General features: G+C 51.1%; 1 protein-coding gene across 17 annotated transcripts in view; it reads right to left on the bottom strand.

The window, feature by feature from the left end:
- The window catches only part of APBB2 (amyloid beta precursor protein binding family B member 2), a 369,238-nt gene that overhangs the window by 5,739 nt on the left and 343,783 nt on the right, over positions 1–19,716 (bottom strand). For 15 of the 17 annotated variants that reach the window (XM_024731651.1, XM_024731662.1, XM_024731660.1 and 12 more), the window contains 5 exons: positions 8,623–8,737; positions 5,976–6,063; positions 5,243–5,326; positions 3,468–3,583; positions 1,698–1,877 (listed from right to left, as the gene is read on the bottom strand). In XM_024731651.1, coding sequence (XP_024587419.1) covers positions 1,698–1,877; positions 3,468–3,583; positions 5,243–5,326; positions 5,976–6,063; positions 8,623–8,737 — 583 coding nt within the window. The remainder of the gene's footprint in view (positions 1–1,697; positions 1,878–3,467; positions 3,584–5,242; positions 5,327–5,975; positions 6,064–8,622; positions 8,738–19,716) is intronic. The other 2 variants (XM_024731661.1, XM_024731664.1) reach the window with 1 other exon arrangement.

Genomic DNA, 19,716 nt, shown 5'->3' with positions numbered 1-19,716 from the left:
GTCCCCCACCTTTGCCTCTGCCATCCGCCCACCTCGTCCTTTTCCCTCTTGGCTAACTAGCAGTGTACTGTCTGTAAAGAAACAGAGGACGCCCTCCACCGCCCTCAGCTCCACCTGTTCCTGGACTCCGCGCATCTTCTGGCTGGTCTCAAAGTTACTCTAACCCAAGCAGCACTCTAACCCAACCCCAGGCCCTTCATCTATCACCAAGACCTTGGCCCAACTACAAATATGACCCCTATTTCAATCTGGCTTTACTGGCTCATCTCCCTCAGCCTCAAAACTGTGAGGATCTCCCCAACCCCCCAACAAACGAGCAAGTCTCTCAACGGCGTGCTTCCTTCACCACAGACCTGGTGAGTGACCCGCTTTCAGGGCCACCTTCTTCCTCCCAGTCACTCCTCCATCCAGTGCAGTCTTACACTTTCACTTAGAGCACTTTCCACACCATAATAGAATTCTGGTTTCCCCGTCTCCCCCACAGGCCTAAACTCCGTAATGCAAGAATCGTGTCTTATTCCTACTTGAACTTCCCAGAGTCCAGCCTACAAATGGTGGATTGAGTTAAATGAAGTGCAGGTGCTTCAAATTCAGCATTCCTCATTGCCAGCCAGGTGTTTCTCCATCACCTGCTCCCGTCTTTTCCCCACTGCCACTCCTGGTTTAGATGCAACTCTCCCAAGGACCAGTAAACTGGCCTCCTGGTCATCTCCCCACCTCTGCCCCATCCTTTCAACCCACCTCCACTTTGTTTTCTTCTCTCTTTTTTGGAGTATGCTTTAAAGCCTAACGTGGTCTACACACTCTCCTGCTTAACAATCTCTGCTGAAGGTCACACCTTGGCATGAGATCACAGGCCCTTCATGGACATGGACCTCGCCTCCTCCCACTCGGCTCCAGCAACCCTACCTCCTGCTGCTGGAATACACCATGCAGCCCAGGCTTGGATGTCTACATTCAAACGGTTCCCTCCTTCTTACTAGAACTTTCCCAGTGCTGGGAATGACAGGAGCTCAAAGGATATTTGCAGAATGAATGACAAGGTGTTTCTGTTTGTTTGAAGTCATATATGTGGTACAAAGAGCACTGGCTTTATTACCCGGAGGCTCGGGGGTGAACACAGGCTCTGTCACTTAGCAGCTCTGCCCTGGGGCCTGTCCTTTCCTCTGAGCCTCTATTTTGTTATAAATAAAAGAGAACTACTTAACAGGGCTGTGGTAAGAATAGAGTTCATAGATATAAACAAAGTATGTAAGAACAATGCACTTAGACCAACTACCTAAAATAAAAACCATTCAATACACTGAATTTTTAAAGAATTATTGAGTTGGTTCCAAACAGCACCAACTCACGCATGACCAGCATCTCCTGATCACACACTGAAATTACTTAGGGATCAAGAACTAAGAGGCCTCAAATCCGTGGTTTTGAAGATCATTGCTTTCAGTGTTCCTGGAGTCTCTACAGAAGAACCTGGCTCCATCCAGTCCTGCTTCTTTCAGGTGTCCTGGCCTCTTAAGACGGCAAAGTGCTTGTCACGATTGATTCTGTCCGCAGGAGTGAGGGTGTCACACAGCAAGGCATTACTTTAGAGATCAGACTTGGCTTCTTTTAAGTCAGTAACTCTGCTCTAATTTACGGCATATTAAACAAAAGCAGGGGCCCGAGGGTCGAACCCCTGCAGCGGGCTCACTCACCATGCAGGCAGCCTGCACTGCCTCGGACACGTTACCGGCATTAGGCTCGCACCAGAAAACATGGCACTCAAAGTGCTGGTTCCCAGTGTCCATGATGAAGGCAAACGTATGCACATCCTTCCCGACGCCCATGAAGGACAGGAATCGCACCCGACACTCCACCAGGATCTCCTCTTCATTCTGCAAGAGACGCCATTCAGCAGCTCTGGCCAAAGTCACAGACACGTTCGGACCTTAAGTCATAGAATCTGCTTGGAGTGGCTGCACAGAGGAAATGGTGTCTAAAAATATACAGCCAGACTGAATTTAGACAGGACTGTAGTTTTCTAGAAAGGCAAGTTTCTAAATGTGTCTGGAGAGGCCTCACTGCTGTGGGTGCCTCGTTCCGGCATTTAATCGGCTCTGAACCACACTGCGACTGGGTATGTGTGTTCCGGACTCTGTCTGCTCGGCTCCAAGCCCGTGGCTTCACTGTGGGCGGGAACAATGTCATGTATACTTTTTCCGTATTGCCTGTACAGTGACTCAGAACCCATTTGCCCAGGCAAACCCACCAGAAACCCCAGAGCACCAAGAGGAAAGGAGCCATGGGCTCTCTTTATATCCAGGTCTTCTTCCTCAACTAAACAGCACATTGAATCAGATTTCTATCTAAAACTGTGTAAAACAAAAAGTTGCCAAATACTTTTTTTTTCCCCCCTTTTCACAGACTGGTATCCATATGGTGCCGAGTTAAGACGTGTTTGTAATTCATTCTTATGAACACCACATCCTTTGCAGCAGCCATGTGCAATTTTTGAAAATTAGTAAATACATCCAGAAAAATGCTGACTTCTGGCTCACTAACATCTTGACTTATTAAATATTCACTCAGGTGCTGTGGGACTGATTAACAGGCAAGCTAAGCTGGTCTTAGAGGCTGGGAAGTTTTGTTGGGAGAAATGACATTTACATTGAGATCTCCGTAGTGGGTGGGAAGGCAAAGGGGTAGAGCACAGAAGGAGCAGCGCACTTGCAAAGGTGCTGAGGTAGGAAGAAGCACCACGTTTGCAGACTTGAAGAAAATCCAGCGGCACAGGCTGGAGTGGCAGGCAGGGTCAGTGAGCATCTCACTCCTCTTTAGAAATTGAATTGGGCTTGAAGGTGAGCTGCTAGTGGACAGAAGCAAGAGTAGACCAAGGACTTTCGGTCTTTCCATGACAGATGCCTCACAGAGGCAGAATGGAAAACTGATCCTGCTACTTCTCGCTGTGTGCCTGGGGGCAGTTACTTAACCTCTCTGTGCCTCAGTTTCCTCAGCCACAAAGTTGAGATAATTTGTGTTGAGGCTAATGCTGGCCTCTCTCCAGATGACCAGTGGTCCCTGCTACCACAGGACCTTCCACCACAGAAGCATCTCCTGCGTCCCAAGCCCAGATAACAGCCCAGTCAATACCGGAGCCTGGAGAGTGGCCAGAAAACCAAGCCCCATTAGTGAGTTACTGCTAGTATCACACAGTCACCTCTAGCAAATGATTCCAACCTCCCAGGCTTTGTAGGAAGGAAGAATGCGGAATGCCAGAATAGAAACCTCTGAGGTGTGCAGAGATCTAGGCACAAAGGGCAAAATGTCTCTCTCTCTTTTTTTAATGTAGGTAGGCTCTTTTAATCACAAGCAAGCACAACTCCCCAGAGGCCAAGCCTTGGCACGCGTCTAAGTTTCATGGAAGCTTATTGTATCCGAAACCTCACTGTATTCGACAGGCCAACTCCATCTGCCACACTTCTCACCTTCTCACTGATGACAGTCACAGTAGCATCGGCCACATTCATGTTCACCGAAGGCCAGTCCTCCTTGCTGGACGAGGTCATAAGACTTTCTATGGCATTGTTCAGGGTATCCATTCCTGTGGATGGAAGGGAAAACTGAAAAAGGTCCTAAAGCTATTTCTGAATCACAAACGTGGGCCCAAATCACCCAGTAACACCTATGCGCAGACTGGTCTTTTTTTTTTTTGTAGCCCCAGACAAGACATTTCACTTGAGCATTTCATTGCTCAAAAGAAAAGAAATGCCAGCTTTTTCAACAGAAAGAAGGGTCACGAGAACCGCCAGAGAAGCAGTGTGTGATGTCCTCCCCCCCCCACAAAGATTCCCCAGCTCCGAGTGTATAAACAGTATTCAAATGCTACCTTTTCCTAAGCAAGGAACCTTGAAAAAGGGGACCCAACAGAAGCCAGCATCTGCCAGATTACCCTGATCACCTTTCATTGTACTTTGTCACTTAAATAAGGCCAAGTTTGGGCGGCCCCTGGACACGAATAGCATGTGCTATTCGATGGGGCTCTTTGGCTGGGTGTTCCCACAGCTGCTTTTGGTGGTGGGTGGGTGGGAGAACGTTACTGAGATATAGTTCACATACCATACAATTTACTCACAGTGCAAAACTCAAACGGTTTTTAGTATATTCAGAGGTGTGCGACCATCACCACCATCAGGTTTAGAACATTTTCATCACCCCAGAAAGAAACCCCGTACCTTTCAGAAGTCACCCTCCATTTCCATCCAGCCCTATCTCTAGAGACCTGCCTACTCCACTCATATAAATGGAATCGTACAGGATACGGTCCTTTGTGACTGGCTTCTTTCATCCAGCAGCATGTTTTCAAGGTCCAGCCATGCTGCAGCATGTCTAACACTTCATTCCTTTTTATTGCCAAATGAAGTACCACTGTCTGGAAGTGTATTTTATTTATCCATTCGTCAGCTGATGGCCATTTGGGTTGTTTCTGCTTTCTGACTATTATGAATGACGCTGCTGTGAACGTTCGTGTACGAGGTTTTATGTGCACACATGTTTTCGTTTCACTTGGATACAAAGCCCAGGAGCAGAACTGCTGGATCAAATGGTAACTCTCTATTTAACTTTTGAGGAACTGCCAGACTGTTTTCTAGGGCAGCTGCACCATTTTACATTCACCCCAGCAGTATGTGAGGGTTCTGATTTTCCCACAGACGTTTTTTAACCCAGGAAAAGGCTACCTCTCTCAGCCTCCTTCCAGCCTGGTATGGCTAAGCAACTGAAGTCTGCCCCTGAGATGTGAGCTGACTGCTGACTGCTGTGTGCACTTTTGGGTCACACCTTAACAGGAAAGCAGGAGGGTTCCTTCAGCCCCCTTTCCCCGCCCAGCACGTGACAAGGACTGAAGCAGGCACCCTGGCCCCAGAGATGGAAGCCTCAGTTCAGGACCGAGGCTTCCATCTCTGGGGGCAGGGCCCTTCCACAGCCCTGGCTCACGCAGCTCTGGACTGTGAGTGAATGAGAAATCAGGTCCGCTTTGTTCAAGTCCCTGTATACTGGGACCATGCATCCGAGGAGCTTAGCCTGTCCTGTACTGATCTTTTGATCAGGACTGTCTGTGCGCTCTGGCTGGTGACAGGGTGAGGGTCCGATTCGAGACAAGGCAAGGAGTGCAACAGCAGACCCCACCCCCATGGGAGGGTGAACATCTCTCATGAGCTCCCAAACGCTTGCCAAGTGGAAAGACGATGCACGTTTCACATACCGACTGGTTTGTCCACAGGTAGCATGCCCAAGTACTGCACGTGGAACTCCTGGACCAGCTCAGTCTTTGGTGTTGGAAAATCTACTACAGGGAGTAAAGCAACACATTTTTCTCAATGTTCTAACAGACACATAACGTCCTGTGTTTCTAGAGGTCAGTGTGCCAATCATGCTATAAGAACAGCCATTTCTTCCACCAGACACTGGGGCTGTCAATCAAAATCCCATTCAACTTTCATTTCTAGGTAGGAAAGCATTCGAAAGCAGGAACTGGAATGTGTGTGTTAAGCTGTGACTCTCTCTTGGATGTGAGCTAAGTAGCAGCTTTGGGTGCTCTATTTATTAGGGGAGGTTGATGCCCTGAGGAAATTTAATCACAGAGGGCAAAATCAGAGACAGGAAAAATGACTAAATTGAGCTCCCCAAAATAGCAACCCACATATTTTTAAACTAGCTGACCCTTACCCCAGGCTGTACATGAATTACAAAAGCACTAAAGATACTTTAATCTTGTCCAACAACAATAAAACTCATCCTGGCCCTTGATGCCTAACCCTGTTGACACAAAATCAGCTCTAAGCCGCGCCCGAGGTCCCGAGTGCGGGCTCGGCCCGGGTCTGCTGAGTCGAGCTCGGTTCTGAGGGAGACTAGATACACCAGGGAGCTGTCCGAGACCCTGCGCTTTGTGACCTGGGCAGAGAGCGCCAGGCAAAGGAGCAGGGGCGCCGACCTACCTTGCAGGGGCACGTCGAGGTTCACGTGGGCCCTTTCCTGCAGGGAGCTGCAGGCCAGGGCTTTGGCATTCTTCCGTTCGGCCATGATCTGAAGGAGAGAAAACACAGCTTTGGCTCACGGTTACAGACCCCGTGTCCTCAGCTGTTCCAGCCAGTGGAGTGTCTGCGCTGACTTCACTTCCAAGTTAAACTGGCTTCAGTCTGCTGCCTGACTCCTCACCCCCATCTCGGAGCCGCACGTTTTGAGAACTGTGCCCATTTTCTCTGGGGAGAATAGTGAATGACTGTTCCTCAGAGTAACTAACAGTCTCCCGATTGTTCGGAATTCATTCTTCCATTTACCAGGCTCCCACCTCTACCGCAACAAACCGCACGACCCCCCCGGTCACACGTACACCTCCCGGCCCACAGCGGTCGGTGGAAAACAGGGCAATGGACTCCCCCTGCTGCTTCCACGTGGCCACTCTCAGGGACTCTTTTCAGGGCTCTGGGGACAGAGTACCTGGGTTCAAATCCCATGCCCACCACTTACTAGCGGTAAGTGGCCTTGAGCCAGTCACCTGCCCTCTTGTCCCGTTTCCTCCACTGCACACGTGGATGATAATATTTATGTCCCTAATAATAAAATAATTTCAGTCCTGACAGTAAATACAAGCACTCAGAAATATTAGCTGCTATTGCTGTTGGTATTATGGTCACACTGTTTAAATCTGTCAGCCGTCTTTCTAAGTGCCTCTCCTCTGTTGGGGGCACTAACATCTCCTTCACTTGACAGTCATCACTTCGCACCCCTGTTCACAGTGCTGTGGGTTTAGGGACTCAAAGAAGCCACCTTCAATGACCGCAAGAGCAACTCACACCTTCATCCCCTGCCCGAGCTTTCCATCCCAAATGGAACAAGTCATTTCCCCCGGAGCTCCACTCTGCCCGTCTCCAGATCTGCACCTGGGTCAGCGGGCAGGAGGGCTGCTGACGGTAAAATCCAAGCTTCACTGAGCACTGACTCTGGGCCAGGCTGTGTTCTGAGGGCTTTACGCTAGCATATAAGCTCCACAAGGGCAAGGATTTTTTTTCTCTTTTGGTCTCCACTGTCTCCTCAGGACAGTGCCTGGCACGTAAGCAGCATTCGGTTACACTTGCTGCGTGAACGAACGAGGAAACGAAACCCGGGAGCGCAGCATGCTTCAGGGCTGCACAAGCAGCAGCTGCCCCAGTGCCACCCGTGCAGGAACGTGCACACGGGCTGGGGTGGACGCGGGGTCTCCGGACCAGCACCCACCCTGCAGGTCCCGGTCATTCGGTCAGAGCGGCAGACTGCTGCGCTATTCTGGGGCCGGGGCAGCTCCCCTCCCTACCCTTCCCTTGGGAACTGTGGCTTACAGCTGCTCCGCTCCTGCTGCGGAGGCCAGGCTGGGCTGTGGAGGTGGCCGTGACCTGGGCCTGGCGAGCTCGGGAGGACCTGTGGGAGTGAGGCTGGGTAACGATGCCAGCCCGGAACCGGAAAGGTGACATTAACACAGGGGGCGGCAAAGTCCTGTGTTTAGATTCAAGCAGTAAGTCTGGGGCGTGGAAAGGCCTGGCTGAAGGAAGTTGGGGACAGCGTCCTGGAGACCTGGCTCCCACTACTGGAACACAGGCCAGCAGGTAATGGGATTGCTGAGAACATTAACTATGTATCCCTGGAGGTCAAAGGACACTGTGGCCACGGTCCGTCCTCTGTCGACTCCCTTGTGGAACACTGGTTCATTCGGGGGAACCAAGCAGAGCGTGGCCAGGAGAAAATGGCTAGGAGCCTGGTCGCCGCGAGACCCGAAAGTGGCTGAAGCGACGGGGTGGGGCACTCTGGACAAAGGAGGAAGTCAGGAGCAGGAAGGCTGGACGACAGACACGTGTGTCCAGCCCTCCAGGCACAGCGCGCAGCTCCAACCGCCTCCAAATCGCAAAAGCTGCCCAGCAAAGAGACAAACCAGGAACCTCTCTCCTCTGCTACAGGCCACACATCTCAAGTAAACACACGGAGGTCCACACAAGGGAGGGCTCTGCAGCAGCCAGAGCCGCTGCATCACACAGCCGTGTCCTGACAAGTACAAGGGCCGGGCAGAGGGCAGGATGAGTGCGTAGGCATGGGCTCTGCTGGGGGGTGGGGGGTAAGGCGGCGACTCTGAGGCTGTGACCACGGCCCTGCCTCGCCGCTGTGTGCCTTGCGACGTCAGCACGTGTTCACGGCAACCCCCGGCCGCCTGCACTTCCACAGACACACCTGCTGGTTTCGTACCCCGCTCCCTTCTTCCCGGGTCCAGGCTCAGATCAGGTGGCCCCCGCCCTGGGAAAGCTGCCCTGACTCCCCGCCCCCGCTTTCCAGCTGAGCTCGGGATACACGGCTCCTCCGCCACGCCGCTGTCCACCTGTTAGACCCCCTGGACTGTGGAAGGCACCAAGGCCGTACTCCTTTTGTAGGTGGAGTACGCCTGACACGCAGAAAGAGCATTAACCACGCTGGCTGGGCTGGCGGTCGGCCTGCTGCCCCTGCAGCTCGACCTGCAGGTCAACGTGCCGACTCCCCCGTCCTTCCACACGCCCTTCCCTGCTGAGTGGCGGGCGGGGGAAAAAGGAGCAGGGCGGACCCCTGTGCCCTGACCCACCTTACCTTGGAACAGATTTCGTGGAGACTTGTGGCAATGGCTTTTGCTGGTGTGTCACATCGAAATACATGACATTTCAAAATTCTTGTGTCTTTGTCTCTTGCTACATAAGCAAAATCTCTGTGCAAACAAAGTTTATCGGTACGTTAGAATGAGGAACCTTCACAACACACGTTCTAGTGATGAATGTTAACTGAGTGAGCAGCCAGCACGTCAGAGGTATACGCAGTGGTTAAAAAAATAAACAAACGTCAACAGCCACCTCAAACGGGAACAGTTGTATGGATCCTAGGAATTCATTTCTGAGTAAAATAACTACAGCGTTCCCCGGACCCTGCCTGTGGAGCTCCTGGAACCTTCATGAACAACGCTTAATGAAAACCGAACTTTACAGGAACCTTCTGCCTAGAGTAACAGCAAATATCATGGTTATAAACATTATGATCACAAAACAGAAGACAGGCTTGAGAGGAGCATGAAGTTGCATGAGTGAGGCTACAGTCGTGTGTAGCAGAAGCAAAACAACAGGCTCTGATGTGTAAACGTGTGCCCAGAGACCGGATCTGGTCCGCAGCTGCGGAGTAAGTTGACGGACAGTCACGGGGACACAAAGAGACGCCACAGACTGAAGTCCGGTCACAGGCACTTGATTCTGCTAAACGCACCTCTCACTCCAGGGCCGGGGGCGACGGCGGCAGCATCACCCTGTATACCGTCAGCTCAGACGCCGAGGTGAGCGTGCCGCTAGTGCCGGATTTCAGCAGCTCAGACGCCAGGGTGAGCGTGCCGCTAGTGCCGGATTTCAGCATCTGCTTTACTGATGGGAAGGATACCGTGCCCGTGACATGACCTGGCTTCAAGAGAATAACGCCACACAACTAAATGTCTCAGTTGTTATTGAGGACAGTGGTTTAAAAGATCAGAGTATTTATGAAAAAGAGATGCTCAGATTGACCCATCTGGTAAGGGGTCACAGTGATTTTCTCTGCACGTGTTGCTAAGCCAGGATCCCTGTCTGTAGATATAACCATGGATGAATTTATTAATTACTTCTCTTAAGGTAAGAGCTGGTGGTGTTCTCACAGACTGGGATAGATTTTTCCCTAACACAGACTTGGCTTCTTTGGGAAGGAACAGCAGTCTATCCAATGGAGGCAACTGTTCACTGTGAAGGCCCGGCCAGAAAGCCTGCCCTGTGGCCTTGCTGTGCCCCAGGCCATCCCGTAGCGGCTCCAGGCCAGGGGCATCTTTACCCACAGGCACTCGAACCTCCGGCTGTGCACACCTGCCCTCGGGTCTGCTCCACTCCACCTTCCCCTGCGCCCTCACGTTCCACGGCAGTTGGTGTCCTCCATGCTAGCACCGGGGGGACTTCCTGATGCTCCCACCGCCGGTCCCGGCACTTCACACCCAACCCCCGTGTTCAGCCGATTTTACCTCCTGACAGTGTCTTGAAGCCAACCCCTTCCTCGCCAGCCCTGCCACCACTCAGGCACCCTAGGTGGGTCTCGCCTCCCTGCCTTTGCTCACACCGTCTCCATGCCCCGGCCTCGGGTGAAGACGCAGCTGAAGCTGGGTGAGTACCCTGTCGGGTGCTGCCGTGTTCCCCGTACGCACAGCACTCACCACTGGGTACCATGGGCATCTATCTGCTCATGAGTTCTGTCTTCCCCACAACACCTCGAAGCTCCGTGAAGACGATTTGAGCCTTATCCATTCCCAACACCCAGTCTGGGCCCGGCCACAATTGGTACGGAGCGCCCCCTCTCTCAAGCATAGGGATCTGCAGCACGTCCCCCCTGTTTCCCAGTGGGAAAGCTGGCTAGTGGTCAGAGGTGTGAACGGGTGCCGTGACAGTGGGCTGAGGGCGGGGTTCTGGGTGAGGAGCTGGGCCCAGGCTTTGGGGGCGAGCAGAGCCCTTTTCCACACTGTGCTCCTGAGGCCTTTCCATCCTAGTCTCAACCCCCATCGAGACAGCATATTGCTTCAAAAAGGAAACGACGAGGGCTTCCCTGGTGGCGCAGTGGTTGAGAGTCCGCCGGCCGATGCAGGGGACGCGGGTTTGTGCCGCGGAGCGGCTGGGCCCGTGAGCCATGGCCGCTGAGCCTGCACGTCTGGAGCCCGTGCTCCGCAACGGGAGAGGCCACAACAGTGAGAGGCCCGCGTACCGCAAAAAAAAAAAAAAGGAAACGACGAGAAGGCATCACTTTTGGAGACATGCTCAAGGGCAGGCAGTCTTGTTTTTGGCCTGCCTCCTTCTGGCTACTTCTCTTTCCTGGATGGTTCCTACAGTAATATATGCAGTGTCTCGACACGCACAACTCTTCCTCTTCAAAATTCCACGTTCAGTCCTCATTTCCTGAGGCCAAATCTCTTTGAAGTTCTGGGGTCACCCACAGAAAGTCCAAAGACCTTTGTCTGGATTTCTGGAGTCCCAAAATTTGTCCCACCAACTCCTCCAGCATCCTTACTCCAATTAAGGAGCTCTCCCGTCTGCTCCAGAAAGCTGGGGCTCCACCTCTGCTCACGGTACCTCCCCTTGCCTGGCCTGGTGACCACTGGCCTCCCTGTACCGTCTGGAGCTCACTACTCTACCTACTCTGTACGGCCCAGCTCAAAAGCCTGCCTGGCCCTCCGGCCCCCAGCACCTTGCTTGTGTCTGAATGCCGACAGGATCTGTATTCTGCACCACAAAGGATTACAGCTCGTTACGCCCTACCTTTAGTACTGTAGAGATCTTACCTCCATCTGTCCTCTCTGAGACTCAGAGAGAGTCAGGGACAGCTAGAGGGCAACGGATCAGGATCCAGGCGACCCAATTGCTAGTCCCATTCCGGACTCCACTGAGCTGTACAACATTGGGCATGGAGTCAAACCTCATCTCTAAGTGATGGAACATGATTTCCAAGGTCCCTTTCTGGCTCTGATATCCTATGATGTAAGCTTCCAAGATCCATCCTGCTCTCCGTGACAGCTGGTCGGCCTTACAAGTGTAGCAAGTGCAAGGTCACCATCACGGAGGACCAAACAGGCCCTGATCAATAATCAGCTCCCATCAAACTTCAGCTCTGTGCCCTCTGCTCTTTCAGATGCAACCCCTTAGCAGTAATTTTAAAAAATTATTAATCTTCATTTTCTTCTGGCTCAGGAGAAAGTGATTAACGCCTAAGGCAACCATCTGGAATCCACATCTCAAGAGGGCAGCTCAGCAGCCTCAGGCTCTGTTTGGGGGATTCTGACACTTTTTTTTTTAAACAGCTTTGTCTTTTCCCCGTTCCCTCCCAGGTACCAGGCTAACGATCAGGGAAGCAGAAATCTGCCGGGAACTAACCTCCCAGGAGAAAGCAAGTGCCTTCCTCTCCTCACTGCGGGGGTCAGGAGATCTGCGTGTCTCTCCTGTTTTACTCCCATGAAACATATCCCAAGTCACCCTAAAAGAGCAGAAAGCCTCAAACACGGGGATTTGCAAGACCTCCCTCTGACCTGGAGCGCAGACAGTTCGGACAACTTCCTTTGTATGCAATGAAACAATATGGCTGAGTTAATCTCATCATTGTTCAGAACAGAAATCCAAACACCTCTTAACTGGTTGTTTTAAAACCTTGGCTTTTCAGCACCTGATTTCTGAAAAAGGCTGCAGCAGTAGACAGAATAATGACCCTCCCAAGATATTCCCGTCCTCACTCCCAGAATCTGTGAATAGGTTACCTTACGTGGCAAAAGGGACTCTGCAGACGGGATTAAGTGAAGGATCCTGAGAAGGGGCTGTTATCCTGGATTATCTGAGGTGGGCCCAACACAATTACAAGGGAGAGGAGGAGGCACTTTCCTTATAAGTAAAAGAACCGGCGCAAGGGCCACGAGCCAAGGAAGGCACCAGCCTCGAACAGCTGGAAGAGGCAAGGCTGAGTTAGCCTCCCCGAGAGCAGCGTGGAGAAGACAGACGGGTAAGAGGTACCGGAAGGGTGGCTGCAGGACTGAGGGATGTGGGAGATGAGAAGGAGAATCCAGAATAACTCTGAGGTCCCTCCTGGGACAGCGAAGTGCCCTCACACTGGGGATGGGAGGGGGAAGGATCTGGTGAAGGAAGCTGATGTGCTCCAGGTTGGACAATTGTGTGAGGTGCTTGGCGGTGGGGGGCGCCCACCAAGCAGGTGGACACTCGGTCCCTGAGCTCAGGCCTGTGGTCTGGGCCTAGGGGGCAGCTGAGGTCAGGGGAGCAGATGGGAGACTGGAGAATGAGAAAGACAAAACAAGGTCTGGACCCCAAGAAGGAAAGGCGTTTGAAGGGCTAATTGAGGCCAAAGGCCCAACGAAAGGCTGAAAAAAGAGTGCTGGGAGTAGGAAAGCCCAGGACAGACTGGCTCCAAAGAGCCAGGAGAAGTTTTGGGAGAAGTCCCCTGGGCAGCAGGAGACAAGCCACTCGGTCTCAGCGACGTGGAGGTCTGCGGTGACCTCGGCCTGCCGGGCCCTTCCCCTGGAGAATGGAGTTTGGGTCCCAGCTTCAGGGTGCGGGAGTCAAAAGAACACAGTACCTCTTCTTTTTCTCCTCCTTTCTTAAACTTCTCATTCTGGAACTTCTCAAACACACAGTAGAGAGGACAGTCAATGAACACCCATGGCCCATCGTTCACTTTCACAATGACCAAGATGTGGCCTAACTCAGCCTTTCAGACTTTTTTCCAATCGGTATTATAATCCTAGAAGTCCTCATGCCCATATGTAAGAGCAATTTAACATTTTCTCGAGCTTTTCCTATATTGAGGGGGACAAGAAATTGCTTTAATTACCAGCCTCCACGGCTAGAGTATCCCTGACAGATCAGCCCAGTGCCACGTGTGGGAATTTGGGAGTACAGAGCAGCAGTCGTCGGTGGGTGTCACCCAGCCAGCTGGGCAGCGCCCGCAGGGGCTCTGACACTGTGTGGTGCACTCGGGCTGCAGCTACCCGGTGCCCACAGCACGGAGAGTGTCACAGCTCAGAGCCAAGATGCGCTCAAATGGGTTTCCATGCCGCCCCCGTGGTCACGCCTCTTTCCAGGGTCTCGGTGTGGTCTATGAAACCACAGAGTTGGCCCAAATGGACCCCGAGGTCCAGTCAGAGCAGGCGCCCGTCTTTTCTAACAAATTCTCCTAGATGCCCGTCCGTCTGAGTCACTGTGTCTGACACTGAGCAACAAGCACCATTTTTGTCCTTTGCTCCAGCTCGCTCCTGGAGGCGCCATTTGCTAAAAGAGGTGCCGGTCCCCTCTGGAGTTTTGCCCCATTTATTTCCTGCTGTCAGGGGGATCACTGCATTTCCTTTGTAAACCAGGAAGCGGAATGTTTATAGCTAAGTCTCTTCCTTAAACTGTAACAGAAGTGAATCAACTACCTCTCACCATTTGCTGGATAAGCCCTGTGTCTCCAACTCTTTTTGTTCCTCTCCTTTTGCTCTTCTCCCCAGTAATTATTCCCCCAGAGGACCCACAGCGAGTTCTGACAGGGAAAAATGTCAGTGCTAAGACATCTTACATGACAGCCTCAAATTTCTTAATGGCAAAGAAAACGGGCAAAAGATTGCTTTTATTGTTCTCAGCTGAACAGCGTATAGGGGCTTAATCTATCTTTACGGAATGAATGAATAAACGACTCTTTATTCAAATGTGTTCTATTAGAAAGTAGCCAAAACAGAACTGCTCAACCTTTCCCTAAGTCTCTCCCACCACGACTCTTACATAAATGAAATCTGCTTATGTGTTTATCCCTCCTCAAAAGGTATTTATAGGCACCTACAGACCTAGTAGCAGTTACCCAGGCTAACATTTCAAAGTCCCTCCTTCTACAGCAACCCAGACAGGTGGTGCCTAGAATATATCAGTGGTATAAAACCTCATTTACTTAATGGATCAGGAGCTCCACTGCTGAATGCTCACTGCGAACCAAAATATATTTTTTCTTAATGATGAATGGAAACTTGCCTCCCTGCAACTTTTGCCTGTGGGGTTGGGTTCTGCTTTCTGGAGCTGCCCTCCTCAGGCACGTGACAGCCCAGATGTGTCTGGCAGTAGCTCTCTCCTCTCTTCTCTGTTAGATTCCCTGCCATTCACTCTCTCGCTAAATCTTTTCTGTTAGCGCTCCTGACCAAGTCTCCACGATTTGGTAACGTCTTTCACACAACCCGTATTTTGCTCAGGTCAAATCTGCGAAGGCTGGCACGTGAAGGCAACTGAATAATGTTAGTTGTTATTATAAGTGAGGAAAACGAAGTCAAAGAAAAAGCCCACTTTGAAATACTGTCTCCACATCCACGAGGGATGTTTTAATAAATCTTTGTACTGATACGAATATAATAACACTTGTTGAAATGTACCTAAAGACCCTCATCCTCCCAGCTTATCTTTCTGTAGAAGCAATAAGCGAACAGAGTTGTTACCACTGCAGAGGACGGGTCCCACCTGCAAAGGAGGACAGAAGGGCAGCAACCAGATTGGATCTAAACACTCTATTCCCAGCCCTTTATGATAAAGGGCTTTCTCTCCATCTCACCTGCATAGGGCCTGGAGAGAGGAATCCTGTTTTCAGGACTGCCTGCTCTTCTTTGCCTAACTGCTTGTTTTCTGATTGCATTTTGAAAATCTTGTTTTGGGGGGGTTGGAGGAGGAAAGAGGGGGGAAAGGGGATGAGAAATGTCATCTTCCTAAACAGCTAATCCAAAAGGTCACACACACACACATACACGACTTTGTTTTTCAAACTGTACCCACTGGCACGTGCACCATATGTGGGCACCATTAATTTCACAAAGCTCAGGCTCCGGTTTGATAAACTCAAACTCTCCTTCTTTGCAAGCTTAAGAAGATGCTAAGTTTGTAAACTCTGAAAGGGGCATTCTAGCAGCTCATCACCTGGGTAAACACAAATTCTCTGCAGGGAAACCCTCACCAGGTGCTTTCAGGAGACACACAGTGTACACAGCAGATCTGAAATTCTACCACCTGCCAATAATCCAGGTGGCTTGGGCGAACCAGAATTTGTAGCCCTCTCTAGAACAGTCTCGCTGTTAATATTCAGAGCAACTGGTTCCCAGCGAGGACACGGAGGGTAGGAACTTAGCAAAGATCTGAAAACATCCTTACCATGCACTCTGACAAGAGGTGTGGTGACTTGAGACAAGGGAACTCGTACCCAAACCCAGAGCCCTCATCCTCCAGAAACTTGCATCACCTCCAGGGGCCCAGAGCCTCCTCAAAAGTAGTGAGAAAGTCAATCAAGCTCCCAAATTCTCCTAAGCAGACCCTCTGGAAGACCGACTGTGGAAGTGCTACCCAACCAGCCTACGCCGTCTCCCTTCCCTCCAGCCACTGAGCTACGACAGCAGCTTACCCTAAGGGAGGACAGTGGCCGCTAGCTGGCGCTCAGCCCCGGCCAGGAGGGAGGCCCCTGGGACGGACTCCAGCACAAAAAGCAAAGAGGCCAGCGTTGGTGCTGCTTCACTTTGCCAAGCAGTACTCACAATCATTTTTTCAAGGAGAAAAATTCCAAAACTTTCTCCTTCCATCAAAAATGGAGCTTTTATGAAATGATAGAGCTGAGGAATCAGGGAGCTTAAAAGCCCCCAATCAGCCAAATGGTCAGGCTGATGGTCAGAGCGCAGGAGACACACATATCTGAGGTATAAATGCCTTTCCTTTTGGAGGTACAGCCTTTTCATCATTATGTTCGTCTACAGGTGGGAAGGGAGAAGAATTCCATAGGTGTTTGCTAATAATCCAGACTGAAATTGAGTCAGTCCTTCCAGCTACTGGCCTAGAACCAAATCTCATCGACGAAACTCTACAGAGAAGTCATAACAAGCAGGTCCTAGTATTAGTTCTTCAAGAAGCACAAAAACCCTCCTACACAACACGGTACCTAGCCTGACTATTTCTAGCACGCCTTCTCCCTAGCATGCTGAGTAGACTATGCTCAGCCAGTAGTGAGAGGGACCAAGTTACTGTTCTGACCAACACCTTCCCCAAACAGGGTCCAGCAACAGAGGATCAGGGACCCAGAGGCAATTCCACACTATTTTAAATGCAGGACACATAACAATGATGATGAGAAAAGGTTAAACAAAACAAAGTTCTGCCTTTCAAAGACAGCATGGCTATGATGGCGGCGACAGGGCATGAAGGCAGCAAGTGAGCTTTGCCAGACACTTAAGACAGCACAAAGGGGGAGAAGGGAAAATTGGTTGGTTACCTCTCTCTGAATCCGGGAAGGCATGAGGGGACAGAGCAGAAACAACACGTTAGCATTCACATGGCAACCGGTGCATAACACAGTCCCGTTAACAGCGACTCTGAGCTCTGACGTCCCATCTTATTTCCCAACTTGGCTGCAAATAATAGCCTTTCGGTGCTTATTTTAGCTGAACTCTCTCACACAGAAGTGTGTATTTTGAGCCACATTACGATGAAGCCAAGAGATGCCAGCTGAGTTTACAGAGGCAACATAGCAACCTGGGGAGGTAATCAAGCCTAAAATATCACAGTGAAATACAGGAACCCATTTGCAGTGAATAGCGGCAGAGTACGTATCCTCCTTTTCCAGCTCCACCTGCTGCCAATAAAAAAACATATGGAGGGCTTCCCTGGTGGCGCAGTGGTTGAGAGTCCGCCTGCTGATGCAGGGGACACGGGTTCGTGCCCCGGTCTGGGAAGATCCCACATGCCGCGTGAGCCATGGCCGCTGAGCCTGCGCGTCCGGAGCCTGTGCTCCGCAGCGGGAGGGGCCACAACAGTGAGAGGCCCGCGTACCGCAAAACAAAACAAAACAAAACAAATAAAACCCATATGGAAAAATTGACATGGCAACAGCCTTACCTGCTTTACCAACACTTCTGACATCCTATTAATAGAACTACAACATTACACTTCAGATACTTTCACGGAACTGCGTCCACAGAGGGCAACAGAGCAGGAGGGGGCGGAAGCACAGCAGAGGGCCAAGGGCGGAGGTGGGACGAGGCCGGGCCAGTAAATGAGCTTAAAGGTGAGAAAACAGATTTGTGCCGGGGAAGAGAGGGGTGGAAGGTGGAGAGGAGCCGACAGCAATGTGGAGTCTGGGGCTGAACGCTTTGAGTTCCATCCCCAGAGCTGCTCTGAGCTTGCCAGAGCAACGCTAATGACGCCACTTAACCTCTGACCCGGAGTGCTCACCACCCCCTCCTGGTCTCAGCACAGCCAATTTGAAGGGGCCCCGAGGACAGAGCCCCAAGTCAGTCACAGGCATGCATCCCACTTGAACAGATTGAAGAGGCGGATAAGGAGGAAAGGCAGAAAGCTGCCCTTGCAGGGGCGCTGTGGCCAGGGTCACGGAGCAGCCAGCAGGGCCCTGCGGAGATGAGGGCTGAAATCACGGTGTGGAAGAGCAAGCACGCCCCGTCACTGGGCAGAAAGGTGAAGCTGTCCACCCTGATACTGAACAGCGACCATGACATCTTATCAAATGGGGGGGGAAGGCAAGCAAGCAAAAACAACCCAAGTCGCAGATATAAGGTCTTACAGGAAAAAAAACAACAAATGTTTGAGTGTGTATTTTAACGTACGCGTGGCAAAAAATCTGCAACAACTTAACATCCAACTGTCAGCTCTTACCTGGAGGGGAGATTACAGAGGACTGTATTTAATACATTCGTTTCCACCTCAACACTTGAGGAAAACCACCGTGACACGCGTGCCCCAAGGCGCAGGTAACCACCCTGCGGTAGATGTGATGGCCACAATCACACTCCCAGCGGCTCCCAGACTACCGTTCACTGAGCTCCGGCTCTGTGATGCTGTAACAGCAACCCAACAAGGCAGATACTAACTACTGCTCTCACTGACAGAACAAGCTCAGAGGACTCGAGCGACTTGACCAAGGTACACGGGAAGTCAGCATTCGACCGCAGGCCTGCAGGACTCTCCTTCTGGTCTTCTGGGAATGCGTCTAGGACGGGAACCCCACGCTTCTTCACAGCCCTGCAGACTCACCTCACGGGGCTTTTAGGTAAACGGGGGGACTCCCCCTCCCTCTCTGAGGCCTGTGAACTTTTGCACGGGAAGAAGGCAGCTGAAAATTCCCAAGAGAGGCCCTTTAGCTGAGTAAGCAGTCAGAGCTGGGTTCATACCCTGCTGGTCACTTACCCTCTCTTTTTCCTGGGGTCCCTCTCTGTGGCCCTTGGAACCTGTTTCCTCGTCAGTGAAAAAGGGACAAGGACCCCTGGCTCAGGGTAATCATGCGAACTCAATTAAACGGGATGGTGTGTGCAAAGAACATGTGTTCTGTTACAAGTGCGACAGACCGCATCACCGTAGTTATCACCCCCAGGTCACCTGACGGTGTCATGTCTCAGTTGGGTCGTGCTGGGCAGCGTTTGAGACGAAATGTCTCCCACCGAAGGGAGGTCACTTGGGGGAGTATTTGTGGCCTCAGATTTACTGGGCACCACTTACCATAGCATTGAGGGCACCGCCTTCCTCCACCTCGAGCCTGCCCCTCTGCACTGCCCCACTATCAAAACCGGTCTTTGGAGGCAATTTACATCATCAGCAAAGGATCCAAAGACCTGGACTCTAGCCTCAGTTTGAGTAAACACTCTGCAAGTCCCTTAACCTCAACCTTGGGTTTCTTATCTAAGATCACATGCTCTTGGAATCTCCTAACGCTCAGATTTTTATCAGAAAAGAATTCAAGTGCTTTGACTCTTACCAAAATGAATGGGCGGCATTTCTTTGACTAACTTTTGATTTATGCCAGGTGCTTTTAATTGTTTATTCTTAATAAAAAGCCTGTGCCTAGTATACGTAGTATATTTAAGTAACCTTAAGTCTAGACCCCCAAGGACGCGATCTGTTTCTTGCGTGTATAATCATTATTGGCGCCTTGGATATTTGAAATCAGACCCATTACTAGCGATTCACTTAAGGAAATGACATCGATATGTAGCTACCCTGCTTTTTCCCTGAGGGCAGGACTCAGAAAAAATGACACTGAACTTTTAACAAGGTTCATTTGTTTGGGGTTAATAGGCACTGCTCGATTTAAGTGTTGAAGAGAAAAACAGCCATAAATAGGGACTTCAGAGAGGTCTTT

This window comes from Neophocaena asiaeorientalis, unplaced genomic scaffold (genome assembly GCF_003031525.2).
Source record: "Neophocaena asiaeorientalis asiaeorientalis breed wild unplaced genomic scaffold, Neophocaena_asiaeorientalis_V1.1 scaffold39, whole genome shotgun sequence".
In the NCBI taxonomy this organism is placed as follows: Eukaryota; Metazoa; Chordata; class Mammalia; order Artiodactyla; family Phocoenidae; genus Neophocaena; species Neophocaena asiaeorientalis.
The sequence above is the reverse complement of the archived record's forward strand: the minus strand, read 5'-3'. Positions and strand labels throughout refer to the sequence as shown.